At 35.4% G+C, this 27,085-nt stretch overlaps 2 protein-coding genes across 2 annotated transcripts; both read left to right on the forward strand.

The window, feature by feature from the left end:
• Nucleotides 1-713: 713 nt before the first annotated feature.
• Nucleotides 714-4,502, forward strand: LOC111782099 (Chaperone DnaJ-domain superfamily protein). Its single transcript, XM_023662893.2, has 3 exons — nucleotides 714-1,358; nucleotides 2,524-2,593; nucleotides 3,906-4,502. The coding sequence occupies exons 1-3, from the start codon at nucleotides 925-927 to the stop codon at nucleotides 3,963-3,965; spliced, it is 564 nt and encodes a 187-aa protein (XP_023518661.2). The 5' UTR covers nucleotides 714-924; the 3' UTR covers nucleotides 3,966-4,502.
• Nucleotides 4,503-7,166: 2,664 nt separating this feature from the next.
• On the forward strand, nucleotides 7,167-26,847 carry CSTF77 (Tetratricopeptide repeat (TPR)-like superfamily protein). Its single transcript, XM_023662839.2, has 24 exons — nucleotides 7,167-7,315; nucleotides 7,459-7,544; nucleotides 8,721-8,801; nucleotides 8,916-8,978; nucleotides 10,034-10,143; nucleotides 11,750-11,850; nucleotides 12,573-12,634; nucleotides 12,743-12,883; nucleotides 13,105-13,233; nucleotides 13,803-13,849; nucleotides 14,469-14,532; nucleotides 15,996-16,116; nucleotides 16,425-16,483; nucleotides 16,560-16,628; nucleotides 19,018-19,158; nucleotides 19,463-19,527; nucleotides 20,207-20,303; nucleotides 21,250-21,309; nucleotides 22,905-23,057; nucleotides 23,288-23,354; nucleotides 23,432-23,533; nucleotides 24,259-24,423; nucleotides 24,877-25,092; nucleotides 26,010-26,847. Exons 2-24 carry the CDS (start codon nucleotides 7,518-7,520, stop codon nucleotides 26,171-26,173), a joined length of 2,304 nt encoding a protein of 767 aa, XP_023518607.2. The 5' UTR covers nucleotides 7,167-7,315; nucleotides 7,459-7,517; the 3' UTR covers nucleotides 26,174-26,847.
• The last annotated feature ends 238 nt before the right edge of the window (nucleotides 26,848-27,085 follow it).

Genomic DNA, 27,085 nt, shown 5'->3' on the forward strand with positions numbered 1-27,085 from the left:
CCGTACCTCATTTATGTGTGATTAAGATAAGCTCATATGAACTAGCTAATGTGGTACCAATGATTGAGATAATCTTAAAAGAGCTAGATACCGTGAATCCAAATATTGAAATAAGTTTGGATGAGTTATTTAATTTGAACCCGACCCGTTAAGCTAAAAGAAACAAAAAATGTAAACCACTCACTGAAGTTAGGTCATATCAGGTCATGACCTAACAAAGAAGGTTGCCGGTGATTTTTCACTTGAGCTAAGAATGTTGCTCAACATACTTCCGTAGAAAGGTAGGGAAGTTCATATGATCAAAGTATCGGACAAATTCGAACTATCCAACTCAAACACTATAAAGATTTAGTTGAGTTAGATTCGGTTTGAATTTTTTGAAAAAATCAAGTCGGTTCATGGGTTGACATTTTTTAGTCGGGTCAACCCAACTAACCCAAAAATTAATAATGTTGACATGTAACCGATGTTAGTAACAGTTATTAATGTAACATGTATTATGAATAAATATAATTTTTTAAAAAAGTAATTAGAAAAAAAAAAGATTAATCCAACAATGGAACCGAATTGAATGTTTTAAATATTTTTTTTGGTCGGGTCAACCTGAAGATTAATAATATTTAATGACTTATAATAGATAAATATAATTTTTTTTTTATAATGATATAAAAAAAATTAAATTATTAATTTTATTAGACCCAGCCTAGAACAAAGTGTAAGAGAAGTGGCCATGGCACCGCCACGATGTCCTTTTGGCCGCGAACCTAACTTTCTTCCCAGAAGCCAGGGTTTCGATTCCATTCCATGGAAGCTCCTCGACTCCAGAATTTCCTGAAGAAGAAGCGATTCCCATCGTCGTCAACTCCATTTCTTGAAGGATTCATCTCCCGCTGCTGTAATTGTGATCGGAGAGAATAATCGACCATGGATGTTCGCGATCACTACAAGGTACTGGGCTTGAACAGAAGCGCGACGAAGGAAGAAGTCAAGGAGGCATTCAGGAAGCTGGCGAAGGAATTTCACCCTGATAAGCACTCCCAATCGCCGAAGGCCGTTAGGGACTCCGCTACTTTGAGATTCAAACAGGTTTCGGAAGCGTATGAGATTCTTGGCGATGATTGTAAGCGTGCTGATTATAATATTCGATCTCGTTGTGCTTCTGGTCCGTCTGTTAATCAACATTATTACTCGTCGTATAATTCCTATGCTAACGCGAGTGGACCTCGATATGGATATGGTTCTTCCTCTGGATTTGCCGCTCGCTCTGGTTCTAATGTCGATGGCTTGTTCACGAATTTTCATATGCTGCTCCGGTTTCTCACCACGCGTGCGTTTCTTCTCAATTTGGCTTTCGCCGGGTATTCATTCGTTACCCTAATATTTTCTTCCAATATGAGTTATGTTTTGAATTCTGATAGCAACTTGCTTCGACGCTTACAAACTAGAGAAATGCTCCTCTGCAATCCTGAATCTTGATTTTGCATCCGTTTTTCCAATTTGTTGATTGGATATATTTGTCACCGTTATTCCTGTTCTCCAAGTTCTGTTTTCACGTGTGAATATGTGTTTCTTCAGTTTTTCAATTCAAGCTTTTGGTTTGTTTCCTTGTGCTTCTCCATCTTCGCGGTTTTCATCCCAAAATTTATTCCCCGATTCTCCACTTAAGCTTCAGTGTTCGTTATAATTTAGTATGTGAATTTGCTCGATGATGATACTGCAATACTTCATGTAAAACTATTAATTCTTTTAAAAGTTTTTTGAATTCTTGTATCATTTTTACCCTTCCAGAGATCTAAACTCCTTCTAAATAGTCGATACCTTAACTAAATTATACACAGAATAGTGTGTATTTGATGGACAACATGTGAATATTCTTAGCTAATCCCCTTGGTTCAATAGTAGCAAGAATTTCTTGGAACATTTGATTTGTGGGGAGGGTTTTTGTTTCCTGGATAAGGTCGACAAACCAGTTCTTACTGTCGTATGAATCTGCTTTTTTCCCCTGAAACAATTGAATTTGAAAGTTGCCCCAAGTAGAAATTTGAGAATGGACAAAAGGCTGGATGCTCACTAGAGAGGGAAGGGACTGAAAACCAAACAAACCAGAGGAACCAAAAAATTGGACAATTCTTGAACCGTGACCGAATGTTTCAAAAATTACATTTTTAGCTTTCAAAATTTGGCTTGATTTTTGGTATATGTAAAAAGTAGATAATTAAAGAAAGAAATTGAAAGTAGTGTTTATAAGCTTAATTTTCAAAACCAAAGATAAATATAGTTTTCAAACGGAGCTTATACTATTTTATTTTCTTGCATTAGACATGGACGTTGGTTTCATAGTCGAGCTGTGAATGTGAACTCTGCCGTATGATTTGGTTATTATATGTAAAATTGAGAATAATTTATGAGTTTGAGTTTATCTTGGAGCCTTCTTCAACTCCAATTATTCTCTTTCTATGTTTACAATGTCTGAGTTTATTGAGCCTGTGCTCTTTGACTGGGAATTGTTACATTTTTGTGCAGTGTTTTAGTTGGTGGCATGTTTGCAATTGACACAAGTGGGGAGGCCTTGTGGAAGATGCACAATTCTGGGGTATGTAATTCTTTGTTCTCTTCCCCACCCCTTGCTCCCAGTTCACCCCTAGCAAAATGGCACATTTCCAGTGATGAAATATCCTGCTCTTTCGCTGATTTTGAGAATCATACTTGAATGTTCTTATTAATAGTTTTGATTTACGACTTTGGTCCCTGAACTTTCATACTTGTCTTGGCCTTTACGTTTTCAAATATTATGTTTTATTCTCTAAACCTTGCATAAAAAACTCAAATCATACATGTATGCTTATTAATAGTTTTGAGCATAGTTGCGACTTTGGTCCCTGAATTTTCATACTTGTCTTGGCCTTTGCGTTTTCAAATATTATGTTTTATTCTCTAAACCTTGCATAAAAAACTTGAATCGTAATTCAATCATACTTGTATGTTCTTATTAATAGTTTTGAGCATAGTTACGACTTTGGTCCATGAACTTTCATACTTGTCTTGGCCTTTACGCTTTCAAATATTATGTTTTATTCTCTAAACCTTGCATAAAAAACTCGAATCGTACTTTTATGTTCTTATTAATAGTTGAGTATAGCTACGACTTTGGTCCCATAATTTTCATAGTTGTCTTGACCATTACATTTTCAAATATTATGTTTATTCTCTAAGCCTTGCATAAAAAACTCGAATCATACTTGTATGTTCTTATTAATAGTTTTGAGCATAGTTACGACTTTGGTCCCTAGCATAGTCCCTGAATTTTCATGCTTGTCTTGGCCTTTGCGTTTTCAAATATTATGTTTTATTCTCTAGACCTTGCATAAAAAACTAGCCTTCGTCATTGAACTTTTGATCCTTTGACAAAAAACTTCATTCATTTGGAAACTTAGACACTTGACCTACTATGGGGATTTGAACAATTGTCCATGTAGACACATGTTGATGAGATAATAAAAAATGTGCCAGTGTCCGAATGGTTCGTGGAGTAAAACTTAATGTTTAAAAGCTTATAAACCAAAATAGAATAAGCACAAATATGTTATTAGTAGACTCTTAAACCATATAGGCGTTTAAAATTACTTCTAAAACAAAGTCATAGATTTTACAAACCGTGACAGAGATCCACATCGGTTGGGGAGGAGAACGAAGCATTCTTTATAAGGGTGTGGAAATCTCTCCCTAGCAGCCGCGTTTTAAAAACCTTGATGAGAGGATGCCCGAAAAAGATAGTCCAAAGAGAACAATATCTGCTAGCAGTGGACTTGTGCTATTACATAGAGACTAACTGTTGCAAACTATTCTAGTAATGTTTGTGTTTATTGAATGCTATCTGTGACTGGAAATGTTTGTTTTCCTTACAGAAATCATTTGAAGAAGCCATGGAATCAATCAATAAAGCCAAAACACATGAAGATGCTTAAAGGGCTTGCATTGGAAAGTCATTTCCCTACCACCGGATGGCGTTTTCATGTCTTCTTCCTGTGGGGATCACATTTCTCAATGCAAGTGAAGTTGAAACTGACTGGACTGTACAGAGAATCGGAGAGCTGCATGAAATATACATATACTAATCTTTTTCTTAACCCCTCCTGCTTCATGTCATTATAGATATATAGATTTTATGAAACTTTTTTAAGTGTCATCGGCATTTTCACGTGGCGCAGTGTTGTCTGGTGTGACGAGTTCCGAGCTTACTCTTGTGGATAAGGTATCGTATGTTATAGATTCTTGTTGAACTCAAAATAATGTATTGCAGGGTACGGGTTGTGTTCGTTTAGAAGAAAAATAAAAATTGCGTGTTGATTATAGTCTTATAGAACGACAATTACTTAAATACGTTTGTATTGTATTGCCCGAAAGGATATTTTTTTTTTGATTGGGGGATAGGGAGGAGAAGCAGAATGGTATTTCTGTGGGATTTGTGTTAAAAAGTATAGTTGAATGGCTTTTTGGGACTACCATTTGTCTGTCATTTTCCATTCTCTATTTTTTTTTTCTTTAAAATTTTTTTCTGATTTTCTCTTCATGTATTAATTCTTTTAATCAAACTATACTTTGAAAAAAATGAGTATTTGAATAAATAAAAATAACAAAATAAGCAAATTCAAGATAAAAAACTAAATATTTATGGAACGAGGTCTTAATATTTCGTAAATATGTATCTGGTTTTGTATACGATATATATACACACATTTATGCAGAGATATATTCAGTAAAAATATGTTAGGGATTGGTAAAAATTACTTCGAAATATATTGTTAATTAATTAATTAAAAAATTAGCTTTAGTGATTTTACACTTTTAGACCTGAATTTGTTTTATTTCCCTTTTTCTTTCCTTTTAAACTATACATTAATTTTCTTTTTCAAGCAATCAAATCAATTCTCTTTTCTTTCCTCGTCAGGATAGGCCGACGGGTCGCAATATCAATTCTCTTTTCTTTCCTCGTCAGGATAGGCCATTCTGGGCGGGTCGCAATAAGTCGCTGGTCGAAGGTTTGGACCAATCGTAATTCATCACCATCTTGATTACAAAAATAATCGTAATTCATCACCATCTTGATTACAAAATAATTTTAGGAATACATAAGTAATTTCAAGCCAATTCTGGACTTCAAAATTGAAAACTTTTATACAATATGGTCATTTATGTTAATTGATTAAATTAAAATTAATTCTGGACTTCAAAATTGAAAACTTTTATACAATATGGTCATTTATGTTAATTGATTAAATTAAAATTTTCAAAGATTTAGTAAATTAAAAAATTTCAAAGATTTTATTATTAAGTGTCATAATTGTCTTGTGTACTTTGTTTAAATGTTTAAGTTAAAAGGGTTTTTTTTAATTCTCAACTCCAAAAAGGTTCGAGTAAAAAAAAAACATAAATTATTTGGTAGTTATTTAAATTCTAAATTAATAAATATATTATAAACAAATTTCAATAATACTTTTTTTAACTTTTCACCCAAATCTAAAAAATACTAGTACGGAACAAAAATTACTTTTTTTTTTTACTTTTAAATATTGTTTCAAAAATAATATTGTATTTAAAAAATATTCATGAAATTTTAAAAAAGGATATTTTTGAGACATTTAAAATATTTTTATATTAATTTAACTTTTTTAAATTTATTATTTTAAGTTGATGAATGAATAAAAAATCGACAAAAAAAAAAAAAAATTGTGTTTTTTATCGGTAGTTCATTACCTTGATGATGAATGACATGTTCATTATTATCAGTAGTTCATAGCACTAAGGATCAACCTAACATGGAAATCAATCAACAACTAATGAGGATAAACAAATGCAACAATTATTTTTCGAATGATCTCAAACAAAACATCTACTGCCCTACAATCCCTCCCTAAGACCTCTATGGTCTTCGTTGCATCCGACGTCAACCGTACATGGGAGCCTTGGACCTGTAGGTAGCACGTGGCTTGAGTATTTTACAAAATACCTAGTAAGTTGCTCCACTGTTCGGGTTAGACAGACAATACACATTCAGAACATATATGCAGGTCACATACAACACACATGCACAAGCACAAAAGAGAAAAAAAGAACGTGAGGGGGACCTGTCTTCCATTTCTTTACATGGCCTTAGGCCCTTGTTTTATCTGGGCAGGGTGGATGCATGGTACTTCTCCCTGCATGGCCCACGTATGTAACTATGTGCCCACCAGGCGGGTTCGCATGCAAACCCCCTGGGCCTGGCTTGGTCGGGTATGCATGATATATGTTACCGGACGCCATGGAAAAAGGAGGGGCCTGCATGATATCATAGCGAGCATAATATTGAACGTACGCGTCCGTACCATCATTAACACAACGGGGAAGTAACCCTATGCACATGACACACAACATGCATGAGGTCCCTAAAACTTACCTCCATGGCATTATACATACAACGTTCCATCTCCTCGCCGCATTACATAGCATGACTTGGTTAAACATCACGTAAGCATATCGTAGTACGTCAGTCATCACATTCATGACATGCGAAGTTCTCGTTACAGTCATGACATATCAATCAATTTTATGTATACAGGATAACATTTCATGGCAAAAAACATCACATACACAAACGTGACATACATCGGCATTTCATAGCAAAAAAACTCATGACATAGCATACATCAACCGCACACATGGTGCATGCAAGGGCCACAGGGCACGTACCGTCATACATAAATAACTAAAGCCAATAGTAAGGTTACTTATCGCTATAAGCTAACTCCGACGCCTAACTACTCCCTATAAAACCACATTATACACTTAGAGCTCCTTCACAACTAACTTTATGCCTAACCGTCAAGATACGCTCCTATCATAACCTATTTTTATCAAAGTGAAGTTATACTGACCTCAGATGGCCGGAACAAGGGCGGGAATGGCTCCGGAAGGGTCGAAAACCTAGGAATCGGTATATTATTTGTATACCGAGCCGAGCCGAGCCGAGCCGCGGAATGCAATGGAGCCGCCGACGGAGCCGACAAGTCGAGAAGGTTACTGGCGACGCTCGGCTTCTGGACGCGGGTTGGTGTCGCAGTTCTTGGGCCGGGATGGATAACGGCCCAGCGTCGCTGTCTGAGCGCGGGCTGCAAGGCACGGGCCGTACGCTGGCTGAGGCGAACTCACGGGACAGTCGAAGAACCGACCCGCGATCCGCCGCTCCGTCTTCCTCACCCGAGGGTCCCGACGAACCCTAACGCGGAAACCGACTGCTGTCGCCTTTGAGACCGCCGCCGTCCGGTTGTCCTTAACGGTGCGTCTGTCCCTCTTGTTAAGAATACCCCGGTGCTGGTTCGTTCCCACATAAGAAGCCGCATTTAACTAACAAGCCGCACAGATGGGTTTTTATTGTTTTAGCTTATTGGATTTCCGCTGATTTTTTCTTTTCTTGTTCAGCTAAGCAGACCAGTATAACTTATACCGTCACAACTCTATTTTCACGCACTCTCTTCATTATGACATCAGAGGGATCTGAATCAAAGGTATGAATGTTCTTCAACCTCCCTCTCTGAAAAATGTTTCAGGATATTATGAGATGTTTGTGTAAATAAAATGTTCAGAAACTAGAGGATTGTAAGGATAACGACGTGCAGTAAGGGCTAGGCATAGTTGTTTAAAGGAGAAGATGGGTCAATGGAGCCATGTTTGTAAGGCTAGGCATAGGTGGAGTCTCTTTCTTATATTGAGCTCAAAAACGCAATTCTGCCTCTAGTCCATATTCTTGCAATTCACTTCAAATCAACTAGAGGAGAGTGGCTACAATTTCTCAAGCCATTGTAGATTAAGTTGATTTCCATGGTGAAGTAAAAAGCCTATATGGGTATAAACAAGGCGGTGAATGAGAAGAGTTTTGGTGTAGATGACATGGAGCATGAAACATGGGTAATTTGACATATTTTATGTATGTCAGAAGAAAGAAAGGGGCGCGAAGGTAGCAGTTGAATGGTTAGTTTGTTGGACAAGCGTAACTCGACACTTACGCCCATGGAAGTAATGTGTGCTTGAGTGTTGAAAGAAGGTAGTAAGATTCTTATTGTTGGTAGGGGTGATGGATAGTCGGAACTTGTGACCATTGTAGACGACGGTGATCTTCCTAATAATGAGTTTGTTGTAATTTTTTATGCTTAGTATTACTCCCGTTGGATTTGTGGCTGTCCACTTGCTTTAGTCTTTATGACGTGCAATACTAATTTTTTGCGGTAGTCTAACAAAATTTCATGAATCAAGAGTCTTAAGGGAAATTAAGAGTAGTCTTCGAACAAAACCCAATTATACAATGTCGATTGGATTGGGTTTTCTGAGCTCTGGGATCACTTTCCTCTCTTTTTTATATTTGTCTTGTCTATATCAGTGAGAAGTTACGACCTTACTTGAACATGATTTATTCTATAGGTTGTAAACATCGGTGAGAAGTTTTTTTTTCTTTTCTTAATAGACTATTCTTAATCTGTGGAATATACGACTACTTGGATAAGGATCCAAGAGCCTTTTACACTATATTCAATACTCATGGTTAACTAATGATTGTTGTTGGATTGATACCTTTAGTAAGTTTTTCTTTGAAGGAAGAAGGAAGTCCAGGATTGCCGCTTAGTGTGGCACATTGTGTGTTACATTGTGTGTTACAACCTATTTATGCATGTAACTTCCATGTTCAGGATAAAACAGCCAGTAATAAACTTTTGAATGATTTGAAGTACAATGTTGAAGTGGCAGAAAACGTTGCTAAAGAGGCGCAGGTGTGATATCATCTTTAGTTTTCACATCTCATCTCATCTACCTCTCCCTCTCTTTGAAGTTTAAATTTGAATTTCCTCTGTGATTTAACACTAAATCCAATTATTTCCTGTTAGCGTTTGCCAATATCGGAGGCAACACCATTGTATGAGCAACTGCTGACGGTGTATCCCACTGCTGTGAGTTTCTTACATATTTCAATATCTTTTTTTTTGTCTATTATCACTTAGAGTATCTCCATTTTGAAACTTAAATCTTGCTTATTGTTGAGCTTGTGAGCAGCAATAGAGTAACTATTTCATAGGCTTAGTTAATGCTGGTTAGTACTTCTCATATTTTGCATATGATGATTATTCTGTTGACATTTTGAATTCCTTTAAAAATTCAAGGAACAACGAATTATTGATAATTAAATAGATTTGAGAGTAATCAACTTTAATATCAACAATTGTAACTTGCAACAATACCAAATTACTAATTTTGCTTCTATCGGAATAATTATTTTTGAAACCAAGAATGGTGTACACGACAGAGTGGGGCAAGGTTGGGTATCCACTTCCTCTAAATTCAAATAAGAATCTATTATAATGAAGATCTCTAACTGGCTTGAATTAGGAAAAGGAAATAATTTTAAGAAGGATCTAGACAAGGACTGCCATGTGGCAGGAAGGAAGTACACTAACTCTTCATTTTCTTTTGCCTGCCTAGCCACTCAGCACGTAAGCATCTTTGCCCATTGTGCTTTGGAATGGTTGCAAATTGGTAGGTTGTAATAGGGGAAAGAAGTTTTAAAGGATCACTATAGGATGATGGATGACAGAGAATGTTTCTTACCATAGTCTTAGATAGAAATTGGTTAGTATGGTCTTTCAAAGACGTTGTATTTGTTAAAGGATATTTATAGACTTCACAATGTGGGTATAATCATGGAACATGAACATTGTTGATTTAGTTTTGCCTGTCTCTAAGTTTGGATTGAAGAAGTGAGTACTATGTCATATTAATGAAAAGCTCATGATTTTCCTGTTATTGAGGATGCATAAATCTACCAATACTATGGTTCATGTTCTTTGTGTCTGTCTATGCGTATATGTTTTCCTACTTGATTACCTCATCTATTAGTTTCTCAGCTTATTGTCTCACACATGCACAGGTAAAAGTAGTTTTTTCTTTTTAGTTGGATTTAGCTTTAAATATTTTAGATTCTATCTTTATACTATCCACTTTTCTTCAGGCTAAATATTGGAAGCAATATGTGGAGGCACACATGATCATTAATAATGATGATGCTACAAAACAGATATTTAGTCGGTGCTTATTGACCTGTCTTCACATTCCTCTTTGGTATGATCTTTGTTTCACCTATTAGTTATTTATGCATGATCCACAAGAACCTCACCTTCAGGCAACATATAAAGTGTTACATTGCTTGAAAGGGACTTTAGGAAAAAGAATCTTATTTAAATGGAACAATTTCCTTGGCACCGATGCTGACTATGCTAAATTAATAGTAAACAGAAGATCTATGATGGGGCATTGTACTTTTCTCAGAGGTAATTTAGTGACATGAAATGGTAAAAGAAAAATGTGGTGGCTAGATCATATGTTGAATCGGAGTTTCGTGCTATTGCGCAAGAGCCATGTGAGCTCTTATGATTGAAGAAACTTCGTGATGATTTATAGATTAAGGGAGAAGGTTCAATATAGTTGTATTGCAACAACAAATCATCTCTTACCATTGCATCCAATATGATAGGACAAAGAATATTGAAATTGATCAACATTTTATCAATGAGAAATTGGAGAATGGAATAGTATATATTAGTAATGTATCCTCACAGCTTCGATTGGGAGATTTACTAACTAAAGGACTTTATTCGCTCAATGTTTCATGAGTTCGGATTCAAGCTGGGAATGGATGATATCTATTCCTACTCTTGAGGGGGAGTGTTCAAGGAATAACCTTAATTTAAAGAATATTTGTGTAAGTCCTAGCCTTAATTTAAGGAATATTTATGTAATCCCATTAAATAATATAATTAGTTAACCCCTCTATTTTTCTGTAGTGTTACCTAATATCTAGGATCTATTTTTCTGTATTGTTACCTAGTATTTAAGGATTTAGTTAGCCTTTCTAGATGAGTAAGGCACATATATTTAAGGGCGTAATAATAATTTACACTTGCAACACATCCAAAATTTTATTGAGAAGCCTGAAGGAAAATTTAAAAAATTTGGAATTTTAGGCGACGGTTGGTCTTAAAATTGGCCTTTTGTTGTTTAGTTTCTTTTGAGAACCATTTTTGGTGACTGATAAAAGTAATGCTCATTGTGCACGTGAAATTGTTATGTAATCTCATAATTTCACAAGGGCAAACTATGAAAAAATGAAAAAAAAAAAAAAAAAAACCAAAAATGGTTTTCTAAGTATGTTTTTCACTGAATTTTTGGCTACATTTTTAACCATGCTGTCATGGCCAAATTTTTCTGAAAGAGTATACAGCATGTTTATCTTTGCACATGTTGACGCTGTTAATAGTCTGGAATTGATCGTGTTAATTTTTTTTTATCTGAAGGAAATAACTGTCCTGGGTAGTTGTTCTGGTTAATTTTATCTATATACTATGGTTAATTAAAAGTATATGGATTTTGGATGGACAAATGCTATACTTAGATAGTTAAATATCATAAATAACTGTGCCGATTTGTTTAATTGTCTATTACAGTGAGTTTAAGTTGCCTGTTTTGTCCCCATAAATCCATTTAAACAGTTAAACAATACATACGCATGATTCAGATTTTAATCATTTTTACTGAGTGAAGTTTGGTGGCTTGAATACATTGGTGTTCCTTTTTTCATGGCCTTTTTAGTGGAAAGACCTTTTGTTTCTGTCAGCTTCCTTTTAGTGGCTAAATTGAAGAATTTACTTCTGCTACTTTCGTTATTCAGGCGTTGCTATATCCGATTCATTAAGAAGGTCAATGAAAGGAAAGGAATGGAAGGCCAGGAGGAAACCAGAAAAGCTTTTGATTTTATGCTTAGTTATCTTGGTGATCATCTACTATTGATATTTTTTTTTACCTTCTCTTTAAAGCTTTGCTGGTTTCACATTATGCTTTCAATTATATCTTAGTTCTCTAACAGAACCCAGTAGAACCAAATAGAACTAGAATATTGTTGAAATGTAAAAGTAAAACAGAACAAAAACCGAAAAGTAATTTGAAGTACATGGACCCTCCATCTTGAAATCACTCGAGCCTTAACCCGTCGAACAATTGCCAACTTTCCTCTTCTCCCGCTCACTTATTTATAATCAACTCCTAATGAGAATAGTTCCGTACTTTGGTTCTATTTTAAATTATCACTGAATCCAAAAGCTTAAGTTGATGGGCAATGGTAAATTTAAGTTTATATTAATACTTAACTCTCCTCTTCACTTGTGAGTTCAGAAATTAATTAAATATTAATTGTGGAGGAAATGATTATAGGGTTCAAACATGTGACTTATTTGGATACCAAAACGACTTCTACGTTTTCTTTCTTATTTTACAGCTTATGATACATCAAAATAAATACAACATAAAAAAACTAACCAAAAATGTAAAACTGATAATATAATAAAAACCCGTCAAACTTTAGGCCTCAAATATTATAAATTAAACAGAAAAAGATAATTTTTGAGTTGATAGTTAAGAATGTCCTAACTTTGACATTAATTTTAACCATTACGAATGCGTCAGATTATAACTGTAACTACTGCATTTGCTACTAGGTGTTGACATATCATCTGGCCCCGTGTGGATGGAATACATTGCCTTCTTGAAGTCACTTCCGGTTTGTTGGACTCTTTATATCATATGTTTCTTATCACCTTTTAATAATGAGTTTGGTGGTTTGTTAATATTATAGATAATCGTTGTTCAGTTTGTGCCACCATTATAGGCTCTAAGCTCACAGGAGGAGTCACAGCGTATGACTGCTATGCGGAAGGTCTACCAGAGAGCTATTATCACTCCTACCCATCACATTGAGCAACTATGGAGGGATTATGAAAATTTTGAGAATTCTGTCAGCCGTCAACTGGCAAGTAACCTTCATCTTTGGTTTTAGTCATGTTTTCTTTCGTTGATCTCAGCAGCAAATGTGCTGGATTCATGGACTTATGTTCCAGATGAATGAAAAACTAACTACATTCGCGCATGTGTATGTTAAATCTATATATATATATATATATATAGATATATATGTATGTATGTATGTTTTCTTTGTGTAATAAAGACAATTGGTGTTATTTTCTGGAGCAGGCCAAGGGACTAATATCTGAATATCAACCAAAATTTAATAGTGCTCGGGCAGTCTATAGGGAGAGGAAGAAGTACGTGGATGAGATTGATGACAACATGCTTGCTGTACCACCAACTGGCTCCCCGAAGGCAATTTTTTTCCTCCTTTCTATGATATGTGATTGGTGGCCATATATTTCTGTTGTTCAAGCATGTGACTGATACATGTGATTGTGCGTTTAAGGAAGCTGTAACTATCTTATTTTCTTATTGGGGAGTTTTCCTATCTCTTCGTGGCTCCTTTTTTCTTGTATTAGTACAATAGTCTAAAATTTAATGTCATCATTGCCCTGAAAAGCTTTGCATCATATCTCGTTAGCTAACTCTTCTTTGAAAGACTAAATTCGAAGCCTTTTTAAGATCCCTGCATATTTTCCAAAATTTTTGTGGAATCATGTCTGCCCTTCTCGTACATAAAAACTTTTACAGGCTAAATGCACGTAACTTATGATGCTTGATTGTTAGATACTAGATATTCCCCTCAGAGAATTTCAAATACATGGTAAATTGATTATGTTGTTTGTGATCATTGGGTGGTAATGTAGTGTTAAAAGTATTGCTTACTTCGCTTTCTTCTTTGGTGACATACACTGGCAAGGCTGTATTATTGAATCATCCTACTATGAGATAATCCAAGTGTTTAAAATTTGATCTCACAGGAAGAGCTGCAATGGATGTCATGGAAAAGGCTAATAGCATTTGAAAAGTAAGAATCTGCCATGGGTGTCAGTTACTTTGTTTTGCATTGAAAATGTTTTATCACTCTTTTATTTGTGTCGTTTGGGATGTACCATACTGTTAAGATATATTTATGCACTATTTATATTCTGTTATATTGATTCTGTTTTAGGCCGTTTGTGCTCTGCTATAGCTTTATTCTCTAGTATATTTGTATTTGTGTGAACCTATGAATGATATAGAGATGTACATGTAAGTGTACAAGGTTAACCTAAGTAGGAAAATGTAAAAAGAAAATAAAAGACAACCCAACTAATATTTTTATTAAATTACAATTGTACTAATATAAGAATTCCAACACTTCCCTGAAGTTAGAGCATATACATTTATCATGCCCAACTTGTTAGAGAGGTCATCTTTTTGTGCTCTATTTAATGTCTTTTTGAAGATATTCTATGGATACCAAACCTTATTGTATCATTCATCTACAAAATGACAGTCGACCTCAAAATTCAGGTGAAATCCCCAGAGGAAATACCAAACCTTATTAACATTTTGTGTCTAAATGTATCTTCTGGTATTGTTGTTGATCTATTGCACTGGGATCTTGAATTATAATTTCTCTTACATATTTGATCTAATTTCAGAGGAAATCCCCAGAGGATAGACAGTACATCATCAAACAAGCGGATCATATTCACATACGAGCAGGTAGCTAATGATTCAAAATTATTATGATGCATATGGGTACTAAATTTGTATACTGATTTATGGGTTATCAAAGACATTCATCAATAGTGATTCTGTGGTTCAGTTCGTTGATTTTGCAGTATTTATTGTTTCTTTAACATTATTGAAATGGGGTCTCACTAAAGTCAATATCCGATCCACTTCCCATCATATCCATAGCCATTTTCATGGCCAATCCTCAGTTTGCTGAGTCTGCTTCATAATTTCTTCTAGCCTAACCGGTTTCTACTCACCTCTTCAGCCCTAATTGTAGGGTCAAGCCCATTAAAAAACGTAATTGACACGATTTCTTCTTGTGTAATTGACAAAAATCTCACGAATAAACTTCCCTTTTGTGATGGCCAGAATCTAGCAAACCACATGGTTTTTAGATCCTCCCAGGACTTAAACTTCCTTCAATTATTGATCAAGGGTACCAGTCAACTACGTGCTGCTCAAAATTGAGGATGGATACTATGATTTTATTTCTATCACTCAATTGGTGCATTTCAAATTATCTCTCAGTCTGGAATAACTAGGAATCAGGATTAATCCTAGAGAAAATTGACATCTCTAACTTCTTGAACTTAATTCACTCGCTGTTGCCTTCTTCCTTCTTTGAATGAGATGATTCCCCTTCCTTAGCGACTCTGCCGAAGAAATGCTGCAGGTGTTTTCCCATGCTCTAAACCGCTTCTTTAATCTCTCCTATTTCTTTCTCAATACCTTTCATCCTTTCTTCAATCAATTCCTAGGCCATTTTTTGTGTTCGCCTCAAGATGATCTAATACCATTATGTTAGGCATCTAACAGCAAATCACTCGATAAACGCATACAAAATAAACAAACAAGATAATAAAGAGGAAACCAACAGTGTTCTATTTATAGTTCAATAAATAGTGGGTTATGCAACTGATTGGATTGATATGACAAGGAAAAACAGTCACCAAGAACATTCCCAGCTATTTGAGAGAGCTGGTCTTCTCCTCCTCAAGACTGAAACAGTCTACAAAATTCTACACTAACTGTTACATGTCAGACCCCTAATAACCATCCACCCCCCAACTCAGTGCAACAGAATGCACAATCCCTGTTGTCCCACTCTTAACTGTTTCTCATCTTTTTCCCATTTTACCGTTTCTTGACTAAGTATGTATAAAGGAGGCCTCACACACTCATTCGAAAAGGGGCCAGTTATGTTAGTTTAGCAAGTCTTCAGGTCAGAGGTTTCCGGAAGCATCCCATATTGCAAACGAAAAAAAGAAAAAAAAAGGTAGAGAGAATGATCCAACCTAGTTTTAGTATAAGCACTTTATGTGCTTCTAGCGTAAGCTGCTCTTTGTTTGATGTTATCTGTACTCTTCAGAAATATATTCATCTTGGCATAACCATTTATTGATAATGTTCAAATGATTGATTTCTTCTTTCTACTTGGATCTTTTCAGTGTCTTATGTACCTGTACCATTATCCTGATGTATGGTATGATTATGCTATGTGGCATGCAAATAATGGATCAATAGATGCTGCAATTAAAGTATTTCAGCGAGCTTTGAAGGCTCTTCCTGGTAAGTTAATTATTTTTCTTTTCTATAGATATTTTTTTCCCATTGCCTTCTTGTTTATTATTTAATAAAAAATTGGGTTTACTCTTATAACATGGTAGTGTTTTTCAAGCATATATGTTAGTTTCTTGCTTTCTTTCTTCTTCTCTGCATATATGGTGTACATCAAACTAGTCATCTCGTGAAGTGTATTAGTATTTGCTTGATGGATTATCTCATGAACATTTTGATTTTGGTTCCTGTATTTATACTCCTAGTTTCATTTCTCCTCTTTTCTCCTCCAATCACCTTTTCTCTTATTTTACATACAGGCTCGGATATGCTCAAATATGCTTATGCAGAGCTAGAAGAATCTCGTGGATCACTTCAGGCATTGAATCTTGGTTTCCTTGAACATTTTGTATATCAAGTTTGTCTATTTGTTTAACTCTAATTCTTTATTGCAGTCGGCAAAGAAGATATATGAAAGCATTTTGGGCGATGGGATTAATGCGACTGCACTGACACATATTCAAGTGAGTTTGACATTTTTGCTTGTGAATGCTTCCACATACATGCATGGTGTCATGATCATACATGTCTAAGGCGTATTGCTCATGGTCACATGCTTACGCAACCTATTTAGTCATATTTTCATTGTATGTTTTTACTTTCATATGTTTATTTCATTTCTTATGCTTTTGTAACCTTATGATTCTTTGCAATTTTTGATGTGCAAGCTTATCATGAACAATTTGCCTCATAATGAGTACTATAAGGGGGTATGACTTGTTGTAAACCCTTTCTTACTTGGTTGTCTGCTTTCAATGTTGTCCCTTGTTGCGAGCATATAACATTTGAGAAACTTTCTAAAATATATTCCAAAACTTTCTCTAACCTCAGTTCTTAAAATTATTTTTCTAAACCCAGATGGAGGTTACAAAATAGGGCTGTTATGCCATTAGCGATCCAGATTCGAGTTAGTTGACTTGATTATAGGAAAAGTAAGGGCCACACGATAGTTGACTCCTAGAATTGGAATCAGTAATCATGCATGTGACCAAGTAGTTAGGAAAGTCCCACGTTGGAAGATTGAATGAGACCAAGTAATTAGGAAAGTCCCATGTTGACAGATTAAATGAGATCGGAGAGCAAATGTTCTATTTGAGAGAAGTCTTTGACAGCATTCAGTATTTGAAATCTCGCTTGGATGAGATTGCTGTTAAAGTCGATAAGATTGACACAATTGCTAGCTTTAGATAAGATGCTCATCCAGGAGTTGATTATGAGGGTCAAGACCCTAAAAGCCGAAGCTGTGAGACCAGGTAGCTTTGAGCTTGGGGACAACTTGAGTGGCTCTCTAGCCTAGATGGAGTAGTGTGTGGAAGAGTTAGGCAACTCCCGAAATGCAATAGTTTGGATGGTCACAAACCTTTCTGAAGATTTTAGAGTTGCCCCGATGCTGTAAGGACAAAGGCTAATCTATCATGAGAGCGGTGGGAAATCAAGTTCGACTAGGTGTGGTCCAGTTCAACTAAGTGAAACTGCTTGAACCTAAGCCCTCTTGTAGGGCTCGTGATGCCAAAACATTGGAGAACTTCATTTTTTATTTGGAACAATACTTAAGGGTCACAAGAGTACAATTACGGAGGAATCAAAAGTTACCTTAGCAACACACCGAACTATGGTGGAGGTCTCGGTATGTCGACATTCAAAATTGATACATGAGAAGGACTTAAACAAGAATTGTGTTCTTTGTTTTTCCCAATGAATGTTGAAATTTTGGCAAGAAGCAAATTACAAGAGTTGGAACACATTGGTAAAAATTCAAGAATAAGGGTAGTTTGTTGGGTTAATGCTAAATATTTGAGATGTCAAAAATAGAAGAGTGGGTAAGCCACGACGTGGTGTTCAGAAACTTTTTGTGAAGTGGAAAGGGCTCTCTGATGCTTTGATTAGTTGGGAGCAAGTCAAAGATCTGAAATCAATTGCAATATAGATCACAGAGTTCGAGGAGTAATGATTGATAGGGACATCTACCAATTAAATGCGGGAGAATATCATGGTCAAATTGTGTTGCCCATGGCCACATGTCCATGACAACGTGTTTACTCATATTTTCATTGTATGTCTTTATTTTTGTATGTTTATTTCATTTTCTTATACTTTTGTAAGCGTATGACTTCTCATAATGATGTGCATGCCTGTTAGGCAATTAGCTTCACAATGTACTATAGGGGTATGACTACTTGCCAATCATTTATACTCAAGTACTATCGATGTTGCCATTGAACCTTATTTCTTGCTAGCTTATAATATTTTCTTTCTAAAATGATTTCCAAAACTTTATCTTACCTGATTTTCTAAAACCACTCTCTAAAATGGGGGTGGAGGTTGCGAGATAGAGCTGTTGTGCTACCGGCAATCTGAATTCCAGTTGGCTGCATGCTCGAAGGTGATAATAAGTATCACACAATCTCTTTGTGAGACGTGGCTTTGAATAGATGGTTCACACTTCATGAGGACTTGCAAAATGTTGAATGCTTTAGATGCATGGTTTTGTGGGAAAATGAAAATCATATTAAGTTCCCTTTTTTCGTGGAATATGAAAATCTAAACCTATTTAAAGTGGCAAATCTTTAGTGTTCGAGGGAATGAATTCCAGCTTCGAAATGTTTGTACGGGTATACTAGTAATGTTATGGATCATGTTGGATTTTAGGTTGGGGTGGGGTCTTATTATTAAACAAGGATTTTAAAAGTTCTGATCTCCTGTCACTAGCAGAAACGGGAAAGAAATCAAATTATTTCATTTTTAGCTCCCAGACTTTTTTGCTTTATGGTTTGCCATGCAAATATATGTATTATATGCCTTGCTATTGAGGATTCTATGGGAAGTATACCTGACTTGTTGCTTGTGATGCAGTTTATCCGTTTCCTTAGAAGAAACGAAGGAGTGGAGGCTGCTCGCAAGCACTTTTTGGATGCTCGCAAGTCCCCAAATTGCACATATCATGTTTATGTTGCTTATGCTATGATGGCCTTTTGTCTCGACAAGGATCCCAAGGTCTCTCTCTTTCCACTTTGGTAATGCTATTCTAGATCTGATCAGTTACTCTACTTAAGATAAGGAATTGAATGTCGTTCTTACACTTCTAAAGTTGCCATTTGTGCTAAAAGCAATGTAGTTGCTTCTATTTTCATGTGAGGTCAAGGTGTGGATTATATTCTCTTAATGCTCTGCTCATCGATGTTTTGAATAAACCAATTTTTTATTGATCCTATGGCCATGATTAATTAAAGACGTGTTGCATTTAACTAAGCAAGAATATGTGCATCATCTTATTTACTTGTCTTCAACGATGCTGCAGATTGCACACAATATTTTTGAAGATGGAATGAAACGGTTTATGAATGAAGCCACGTATATTCTCGAGTGAGTTTGTCCATCTCTGATATTTAGGAACTGTGAACTGTCACAAGTCCAGACCTTATGGTGACAATTATTAAGAACTTCAACGAGTTAACTATTTTTATCTGCATTTCTTGAGAGTACCAATACATTTTTCAGAGTACCCTTTGTCCTTCTTCAATAAAGCTAAGGCTGTAACTCTTTGGTGGTATAGTATCTGCTTGATTTAGGAGTTTGGAAGGTTAGAAATAGGATTATATCTAGTGGGGATAAAACAGTCTTCTAAAAACTCTAAAAATGTTCCAGGAGGGCGCTTTTCCTGAGGTATTCTTCAAAATCCCACCATTTTCTAATCAATCTTTTGGAAAATCTCTGGTTTCTTTGATTCTATTATCTTTTTCTTGAATGATATTTTATTTTATTTCTTATATAAAAAAATTGTAAACATTTTGCATTTTATGCCTGAAAAAAAGCTTCACCCTTTTTTTTCTTAAGTCATAAAACTATTGCGCTTTTGAAAAAAACTACTAGGATCGGAGAGATATTGAGGATGTGGGGTAGCTTAATTTGGTGGGTCTCGATTGGCTGCCAACAACCAGAACTAAATATCCTGTATTTTGTTTACAGATCAGCATAACTTTTAATCTTCTCTTTTATATCTTACAAAAAATTGGTGCCAATTGATATCTGTGTAATTTTACAGATATGCAGATTTCCTTGCGCGTTTGAATGATGACAGGAATATTCGGGCTTTATTTGAGCGCGCTTTAAGTACCTTGCCTCTAGAGGAATCCACTGAGGTAGCTGAAATTCTGTGTATTAGTTTTATTTATACTTCCGATAGCTTGCCACGTTACGAAAGATCAATATTTTAGCCTCAACAAAGTGATAGTGCTTTTTCTTCTGTGCTGTATAGTAATTTGTTATCCAAAATGAGCAACAATGGATTTCAGTTTCCTTGTTTTCTTTGCTTAGCCACCTTGTCTCATTGTCCAGTTTTATAGCAAACTCATATTGGTACATTAACCTTTGAACATGTCGTTGTGCATCAAATTGTGTGGTGCATATCGATTTCTTAACATAATGCTGATGCCTTGGGTTCGACTTAAGTTATTTCTCCTTGTTTCCTATATAAAAAAGTTATTTTATTGACTCTTGTAGTCTGTAGTCTGTAACTGTACTTGTGTACTTGTGGACTAGCGGATATATATATACATATTAACATGCCTTAACTGGTCTTTTGGAATTGTACCATTGAAAAGCTGTAGAGTTTGTAGCCGATGCATATGTATTAACATGCTTTAAGTTGTTTTTCTAGTCCTAATTTTGCATTGTACGTTCACACCCTCGATCATGGTTGCAGTCCCAAAACCGTTCTCTTCTTTAAAGAACTCGAGTATTTGTTATTATTTTAAATTTACTGACTCCTTTTTTGGCTGCTAATTCATGGGTAAATTTGAAAATTTCATCCAAATTATGAGATTTTTCTCTCTATACAGTTTTTTTTTTCTCAGAATACTTATTATGCATTTTCATTATTGATTGTTGCGGTAAGAATGACCTTAATTTAAGAAATATTTGTGTAATTCATGTCCTTAAGTGAAGAGATATTTGTGTAATCTCAAGGGAAGTAGTTGACCTTAATTTTTTGAATGTTTATTTATTATCTAAGGATTTAGTTAGCCTTTTTGTATTATAAAAGGAACATGTACCTCTCTAAGTTATTCTACTTGTTCTTATCTCCAGGTTTGGAAACGGTTTGTCCATTTTGAGCAAACTTATGGAGACCTAGCTAGCATGCTGAAGGTACTACTTTTATTTTCTTGTTTGTTTGTTTTTTTCTCTATCGAAATGAATTAGTCTGTTCATGGAGACCTAGAGAGCAATAAGATGTCTTTTTAGGACATGGAGACCTAGAGAGCAATAAGATGTCTTTTTAGGATATTTCTCGACCACAAACATAAACCGTTCTTCTTTAAGACCTCTCTTCAGGGGGGGACATAGAGATTGAAGAGGGTTCTTAGGAAACTATTGAATCTTAGACACACTAAATGACCAGCCCACATAACAAATTATTGGGTCTATGCTTGCTACTAATTCTAATTATGTGCCTACCCCTACTATTGTAGAATATGAGTCCACCCCTACTCGAGTAGAGTTACCAACTCAACCATATGCTCCACCTCCATTGCCTAATTCGTTGTTCTCTCAAGTATATGCTAGAAGGAAAGACATTTTAGAATTGATACAAGTCGAAACATCCGACTTTACTCAAAATGAGGATGTAACACAAATATCAATAGATGATAGACTCATAGCTCTTTTGAAAACCTACTGAAGTTTCATTGTGAGTCTAAATTCAATTGCCATATCTGACACTATTTCTGAAATTTTATCCAAAAGAGAATGGCAGGATGCTATGTGGGAAGAAATGCATTCTCTAGAAAAGGATAACATGTGGGAGGTTGTGGATAGACCAAAAGAAAAAAGTATAGTTTTGTGTACGTCGTTTTCACGTTAAAGTACAAGGTTGATGGAATGTTGGAAAGGTATAAGGTAAGGTTAGTAGCTAAGGGATACAGTCAAATCTATGGTATAGATTACCAAGAGACATTTAGTTGTGAGGATGAGCACCATAAGAATATTATAAGGTTGAGGATGAGACATTTAGTTTGACTGTAGCTATGGGATACAGTCAAACTTACGTTATAGATTACAAGAAGACATTTAGTTGCGAAACGGGAAAATGCCACGAGAATGGATACCAAACTCCAAATTGGTTGAGGGGAAAAGCTCAGAATATGGATTTGAATGGAACAGTGAAGGCCTTCCTTTCCATCCATCGTGAAAGGTTGGATTTGTGAGGATTCCGATGAGTTGCTGGTTATGTCGCAAATTCAACCACTGGGTCGGTGAGCAGGTCAACATTCGACCCGAGGCCACTTTCTATTTGGTGTACTCTCACCCAGGCTTTTTGTATTTAAAAGTTAGTACTTGGTTCAAATTTATGCAAAGTGGGAAATTTAAAAGAAAATTAACTTTGACATGGGGAGAATATCTCATCTCCCATTTTTCTATTCTCCTATTTATTAATACATTTTCTTGTTACCTATATATTTATATATATACAAATCCAATAGGGTCTACCTGACAAGAAAACAAAGGATAGGCACTAATATTTGAAGTATTAATGTTTCAAGGGAAGTATTTCTTTAACGGAAACAATTATCTCACCATTTACAACCTTGGTAGTTGAACCATGTATTGAATTTCATTCGTGATCACTTTTAGACGGTGCCAGGCTTTGTGAGAGAAAATGAATTGTTGTTTTTATCATCACCTCATATGAACAATGAGAATGTTGTTGTCCCACCTCTTCATATATTTGTAACCTTGTATAGGTTGAGAAAAGAAGAAAGGAGGCTCTTTCTCAAATGGGTGAAGATGGAGCGTCAACACTGGAAAGTTCATTGCAAGATATTGTATCCCGGTACAGTTTTATGGATCTCTGGCCATGCACATCTAGTGATCTGGATAATTTGGCCAGACAAGAGGTAATCACAATTCAGTTCATTGCAGTTTGTATGATTTGCTAGAGATGCCTTTGATCATATGTGTTCTATCTTCTGTGGGTAGAAAAGTAGGCCCTGTTGGGAGTGCGTTATCTCCCTTTATCAGACCCCCTTCGTTAACTTACACTGCAAAGCATGGATAGTACATGTTGAATATAAATTTTATTCCTTGTAAGCTTTTTATATGACTGGCGCTACTTCCATTCTTTCAGTGGCTCGCTAAGAACATGAGTAAGAACTCAGAAAAATCTATTCTGCCTAGTGGAGCTGGTTTTTTAGGTAATTGAATTGTTCTTTGTAAAAATATTTTGGTCATCTCTTTTTCTGCTGGGTAAGCTCTGTCCTTTTTGGTTCAGATACTGGTTCTGCTGGTCTTCTGAGTCATTCAAATCCATCTACAAAGGTTGTTTATCCAGATACCTCTCAGATGGTTATTTATGACCCAAGCCAAAAATTAGGTACTTGCGAAACTCTGTTTTCTTATCCTGCATGTTAAGCAATATGGATCTAATCTAGTTCTAATATAATCTATCTTATATGACTGTCTTAATTGGTGGTTTCATATTTTCGGAGTCGGATGATTTATTTATTTATTTTAGTACCAACCATTTCATTCTTATAAATTCCGTCCGACTAATCTTATATAATATTAGTAGTTCCGAAAATATTTTTGATTGCGATAAAAAATTTGTTTGGTATCTATTTGTAATCCATCTAACACTAACACTCAAGAGAGTTATTCAATAGGGAGAAGGTTATTAGCTGCTTGGATTGATAATAACATGAGCAATGATGACACTCCCAGCTTTTTGAGAGAGCTGATTCTCTCCTTTTAGAAAATTTGTCCATATAATGCCCTACCTCTCTGCAAACCCAAAAAAACCCTTTCTAAACCTCCCACGCCCTGCCTTTCCTTACAAACGCACGATCTCGAGGGGTCAGCACAGTAAGCGGTTTTTTTTTTCTTTTTTTTTTTTTTAAGTTGGCTGATGAGCGTGTTTGTGGCGGATTAAGACATTAGGTATGTAATGAATGATGTTTACTGAAATACTAGAACACTCTGAGAAAAATATTTTTCGTCGAAGGATTTTATGAATAGGCAATTCCATGTTCAAACGTCAATACCAATTGATTATTTGATTTGATTTTACCAAACTTGCTATTCATTTGGTGGTGGCGGCAGGAATGCTTCCAACTGCAACAGCTTCAGGACTTCCTGCTAATCCTATCACCTTATCAAATCCTGCTTCCGTTGTGAGTGGAGGACCAACTAATGTATTTGACGAAATACTAAAAGCAACACCAGCTGCATTAATAGCATTTCTTGCTAACTTACCTGCCGTTGATGGTAACCTTTCTTATTATGTCTTATTTTGAAGGCAATTAAATGCTTCAAGATTCTTTAATTTCTTTCTGTGTTATGCATCTCATCATTTGAACATTCTATCAAAAATCAATTTGAATTGAGTCTATTTTGCAGTTCTGTGGATGGCCGTCAATTTGTGAATGATTGTTTCAAGTCTTTTATTTTTATTATTTTTTGTGAAATAAGAAAAAAGAGATAGGCAGTGATTTCTTGAACGTTAATAGCCTTATTTTATGAACTCTTTCTACAAGAGGCTGGGAACTTGGTGGTCTAATCATCCAGGCATATCATGATATCTACTGTTATTTCCTGATTTCTGTTCATGTCAGTTACCTGTTGCGTACTATTCCGGCTGGTGATCTTTGCATTTTTGGTATGTTCATACTTGAACTGCATCTTAAACAATAACCATCGTTGATCTCCTGAAATTTTCAGGTCCGACTCCAGATGTTGATATTGTACTATCAGTTTGTCTAGAGAGTGACATACCTACAGTTCCTTCGGTCAAATCAGGGGCAACACCAGCCCAAGGCTCGGCTGGTCCTGTTCCTACCACTAGTGATTCTGGTACAAGCAAGTCTCATGCATTTTCAAATTCCTCCCTAAAGCATACCAGAGATAGACAATCAGCAAAGAGAAAAGATTATGACAGTAAGTCCTTTATTTTCTCTGTTTACAGTTTCCGTTGGTTTATACTACCCTTAACTTTTACATAACATGCTTATTGAGCAAATATTATCTATTCGGTACAACGTGGCTGAAAAATAAATTAGAACGTATCACACAACTTTCCGAAGCAACATATCAAATCCCTTTTGAAGCTGTCAGATATATAAATGAATTTGTATCGAATTCCAGTGGATGTATTAACGATTGATTATCCTTAGAACTCACCATATACTCATGATCTTTCTGTTTTATCGTTAATGACAATCTTGATTTATTTTTTTCATACTGTCAGCTAATCTTCGTTTACTGATTTTCAAATTTTGTTAAAAGTCAAAAGTTCGGATGATGGCTTTCATGGTATACGTTATGATTATTGATGAACTTGTATATGGTTAGCATAATCTTTTGTATTGGGTTTTATTAAACTAGCTCTCATAGATATAGTGAATTTAGTCATTAGCTTCAAAGACATGATTAGTATTCAAATAAATAAAAAATGAAACAGTAATACCAGCATAGGAATTCTTGTTGAATTTTCTCACATTTTTAGGCGACTCATTTCATGATATTGATGTAACGGCCCAGACCCGCCGCTAACAGATATTGTCTTCTTTAGGCTTTCCCTTTCGGGCTTCCCCTCAAGGTTTTTTTAAAACACGTCTGCTAGAGAGAGGTTTTCACACCCTTATAAAGGGTATTTCGTTCTCCTCTCCTACCGACGGAGGATCTCACAACCTATTCTTTTATTACATTTGAATTGTGAAGTTTACGTATTGTGTTAGTTGGGTTTGGATTTGGGGCGAGTTCGAGTCTCCCTTTCTATATTTTACATAATCTTTTGTTAAGATTAATATCGATCTAGTTATAACTAGACGTGGTGTTTGTTGATTGGTTGATAGGACAAGAGGATAATGAAAGTACAACAGTCCAGAGTCAGCCATTGCCTAAAGATTTCTTCAGGATAAGGCAAATCCAGAAAGCTCGAGGTGCTACTTCTTCCCAAACAGGTTCTGCTTCCTATGGTAGTGCTATTTCTGGTGATCTATCTGGTAGCACAGGTTGAGTTCATATAATTTTATTTTCAAAAAATTTCATTTAGTTGATAATAGATACTCTAATATTCCATATAAGTTATGGTTTAGAGAAAGCTAGAAGAATCATCAATTGGCTTCACCATCTTATGCTTGCTACATTCATAACTTCTATAATTATTCTTTTCCTGAGAAAGCCCTGTGTTTAGAATGATGAATGCACTGGAGTTGATTTTAGATTAGAGTTCATAGAAGTTTTCTTCTTTTTGTCCCAAGTGTACTGCAAATTTTCCCTTTTACGTGTCGAATTCGACCATTCTATGCGTTAATTTCTTGCTAGACAAGGTTTTTCGTGAAACCAAAAGCTAGAGTTTTATTTACAAGAGTGAATAGTTCTGGAGTCGGCATTCTACAAATTACTTTGTTCATTAAGCACGTTGGCATTATAGTTTTTGCTTGAAGGTCGAGTTCGGCTTGAAGACGTTCCTCACTGTGTGAGAACAAGCAATAGAAATTCGTCATGTTTATTACTCGAAAAATGTTGGTGTTTGAACCAAACCGAACAATGTAATATCTAGTTCGAAAATAATTTGAATGGTTTGAGTCTGGACTACTTTCATGTATTGAAGTGGTTTGAATGTCGGATCCCTTTATAGGAGTGGCTTGTTTGTGGGATAGCTTTGGGAGGGGAAAAAAAAAAAAAGAAGCTTTTGACATGTTTCATGTCGTTTTTAAAGTGATCTTAGACGATAATCTAAATTACTCGATCTAAACCATAAACATTGAGTTGGGTTAGATTTTTTTTTTCATTTGAGTTGGATTAAATTTTTGAAAAACCGTTGATCCAATCCTATTTAGATTCAAAAAGAGTAAAAATATTTAACATTGGTAATCGATGTTAATGATTCGATTTAAACTTTATAAAATTTTAGTTATTTAATGTT

Source organism: Cucurbita pepo, chromosome 19, assembly GCF_057944985.1.
Source record: "Cucurbita pepo subsp. pepo isolate OVF chromosome 19, ASM5794498v1, whole genome shotgun sequence".
In the NCBI taxonomy this organism is placed as follows: domain Eukaryota; kingdom Viridiplantae; phylum Streptophyta; class Magnoliopsida; order Cucurbitales; family Cucurbitaceae; genus Cucurbita; species Cucurbita pepo.

Coding starts and splice junctions, on each gene's coding strand:
- LOC111782099 (XM_023662893.2), top strand. CDS start 925: ATGGATGTTCGCGATCACTACAAGGTACTGGGCTTGAACAGAAGCGCG. Junction 1,359..2,523: donor CTCAATTTGGCTTTCGCCGG/GTATTCATTCGT, acceptor ATTTTTGTGCAG/TGTTTTAGTTGGTGGCATGT. Junction 2,594..3,905: donor GGAAGATGCACAATTCTGGG/GTATGTAATTCT, acceptor TTTTCCTTACAG/AAATCATTTGAAGAAGCCAT.
- CSTF77 (XM_023662839.2), top strand. CDS start 7,518: ATGACATCAGAGGGATCTGAATCAAAG. Junction 12,884..13,104: donor ATTCTGTCAGCCGTCAACTG/GCAAGTAACCTT, acceptor TTTCTGGAGCAG/GCCAAGGGACTAATATCTGA. Junction 16,484..16,559: donor AATCTCGTGGATCACTTCAG/GCATTGAATCTT, acceptor TCTTTATTGCAG/TCGGCAAAGAAGATATATGA.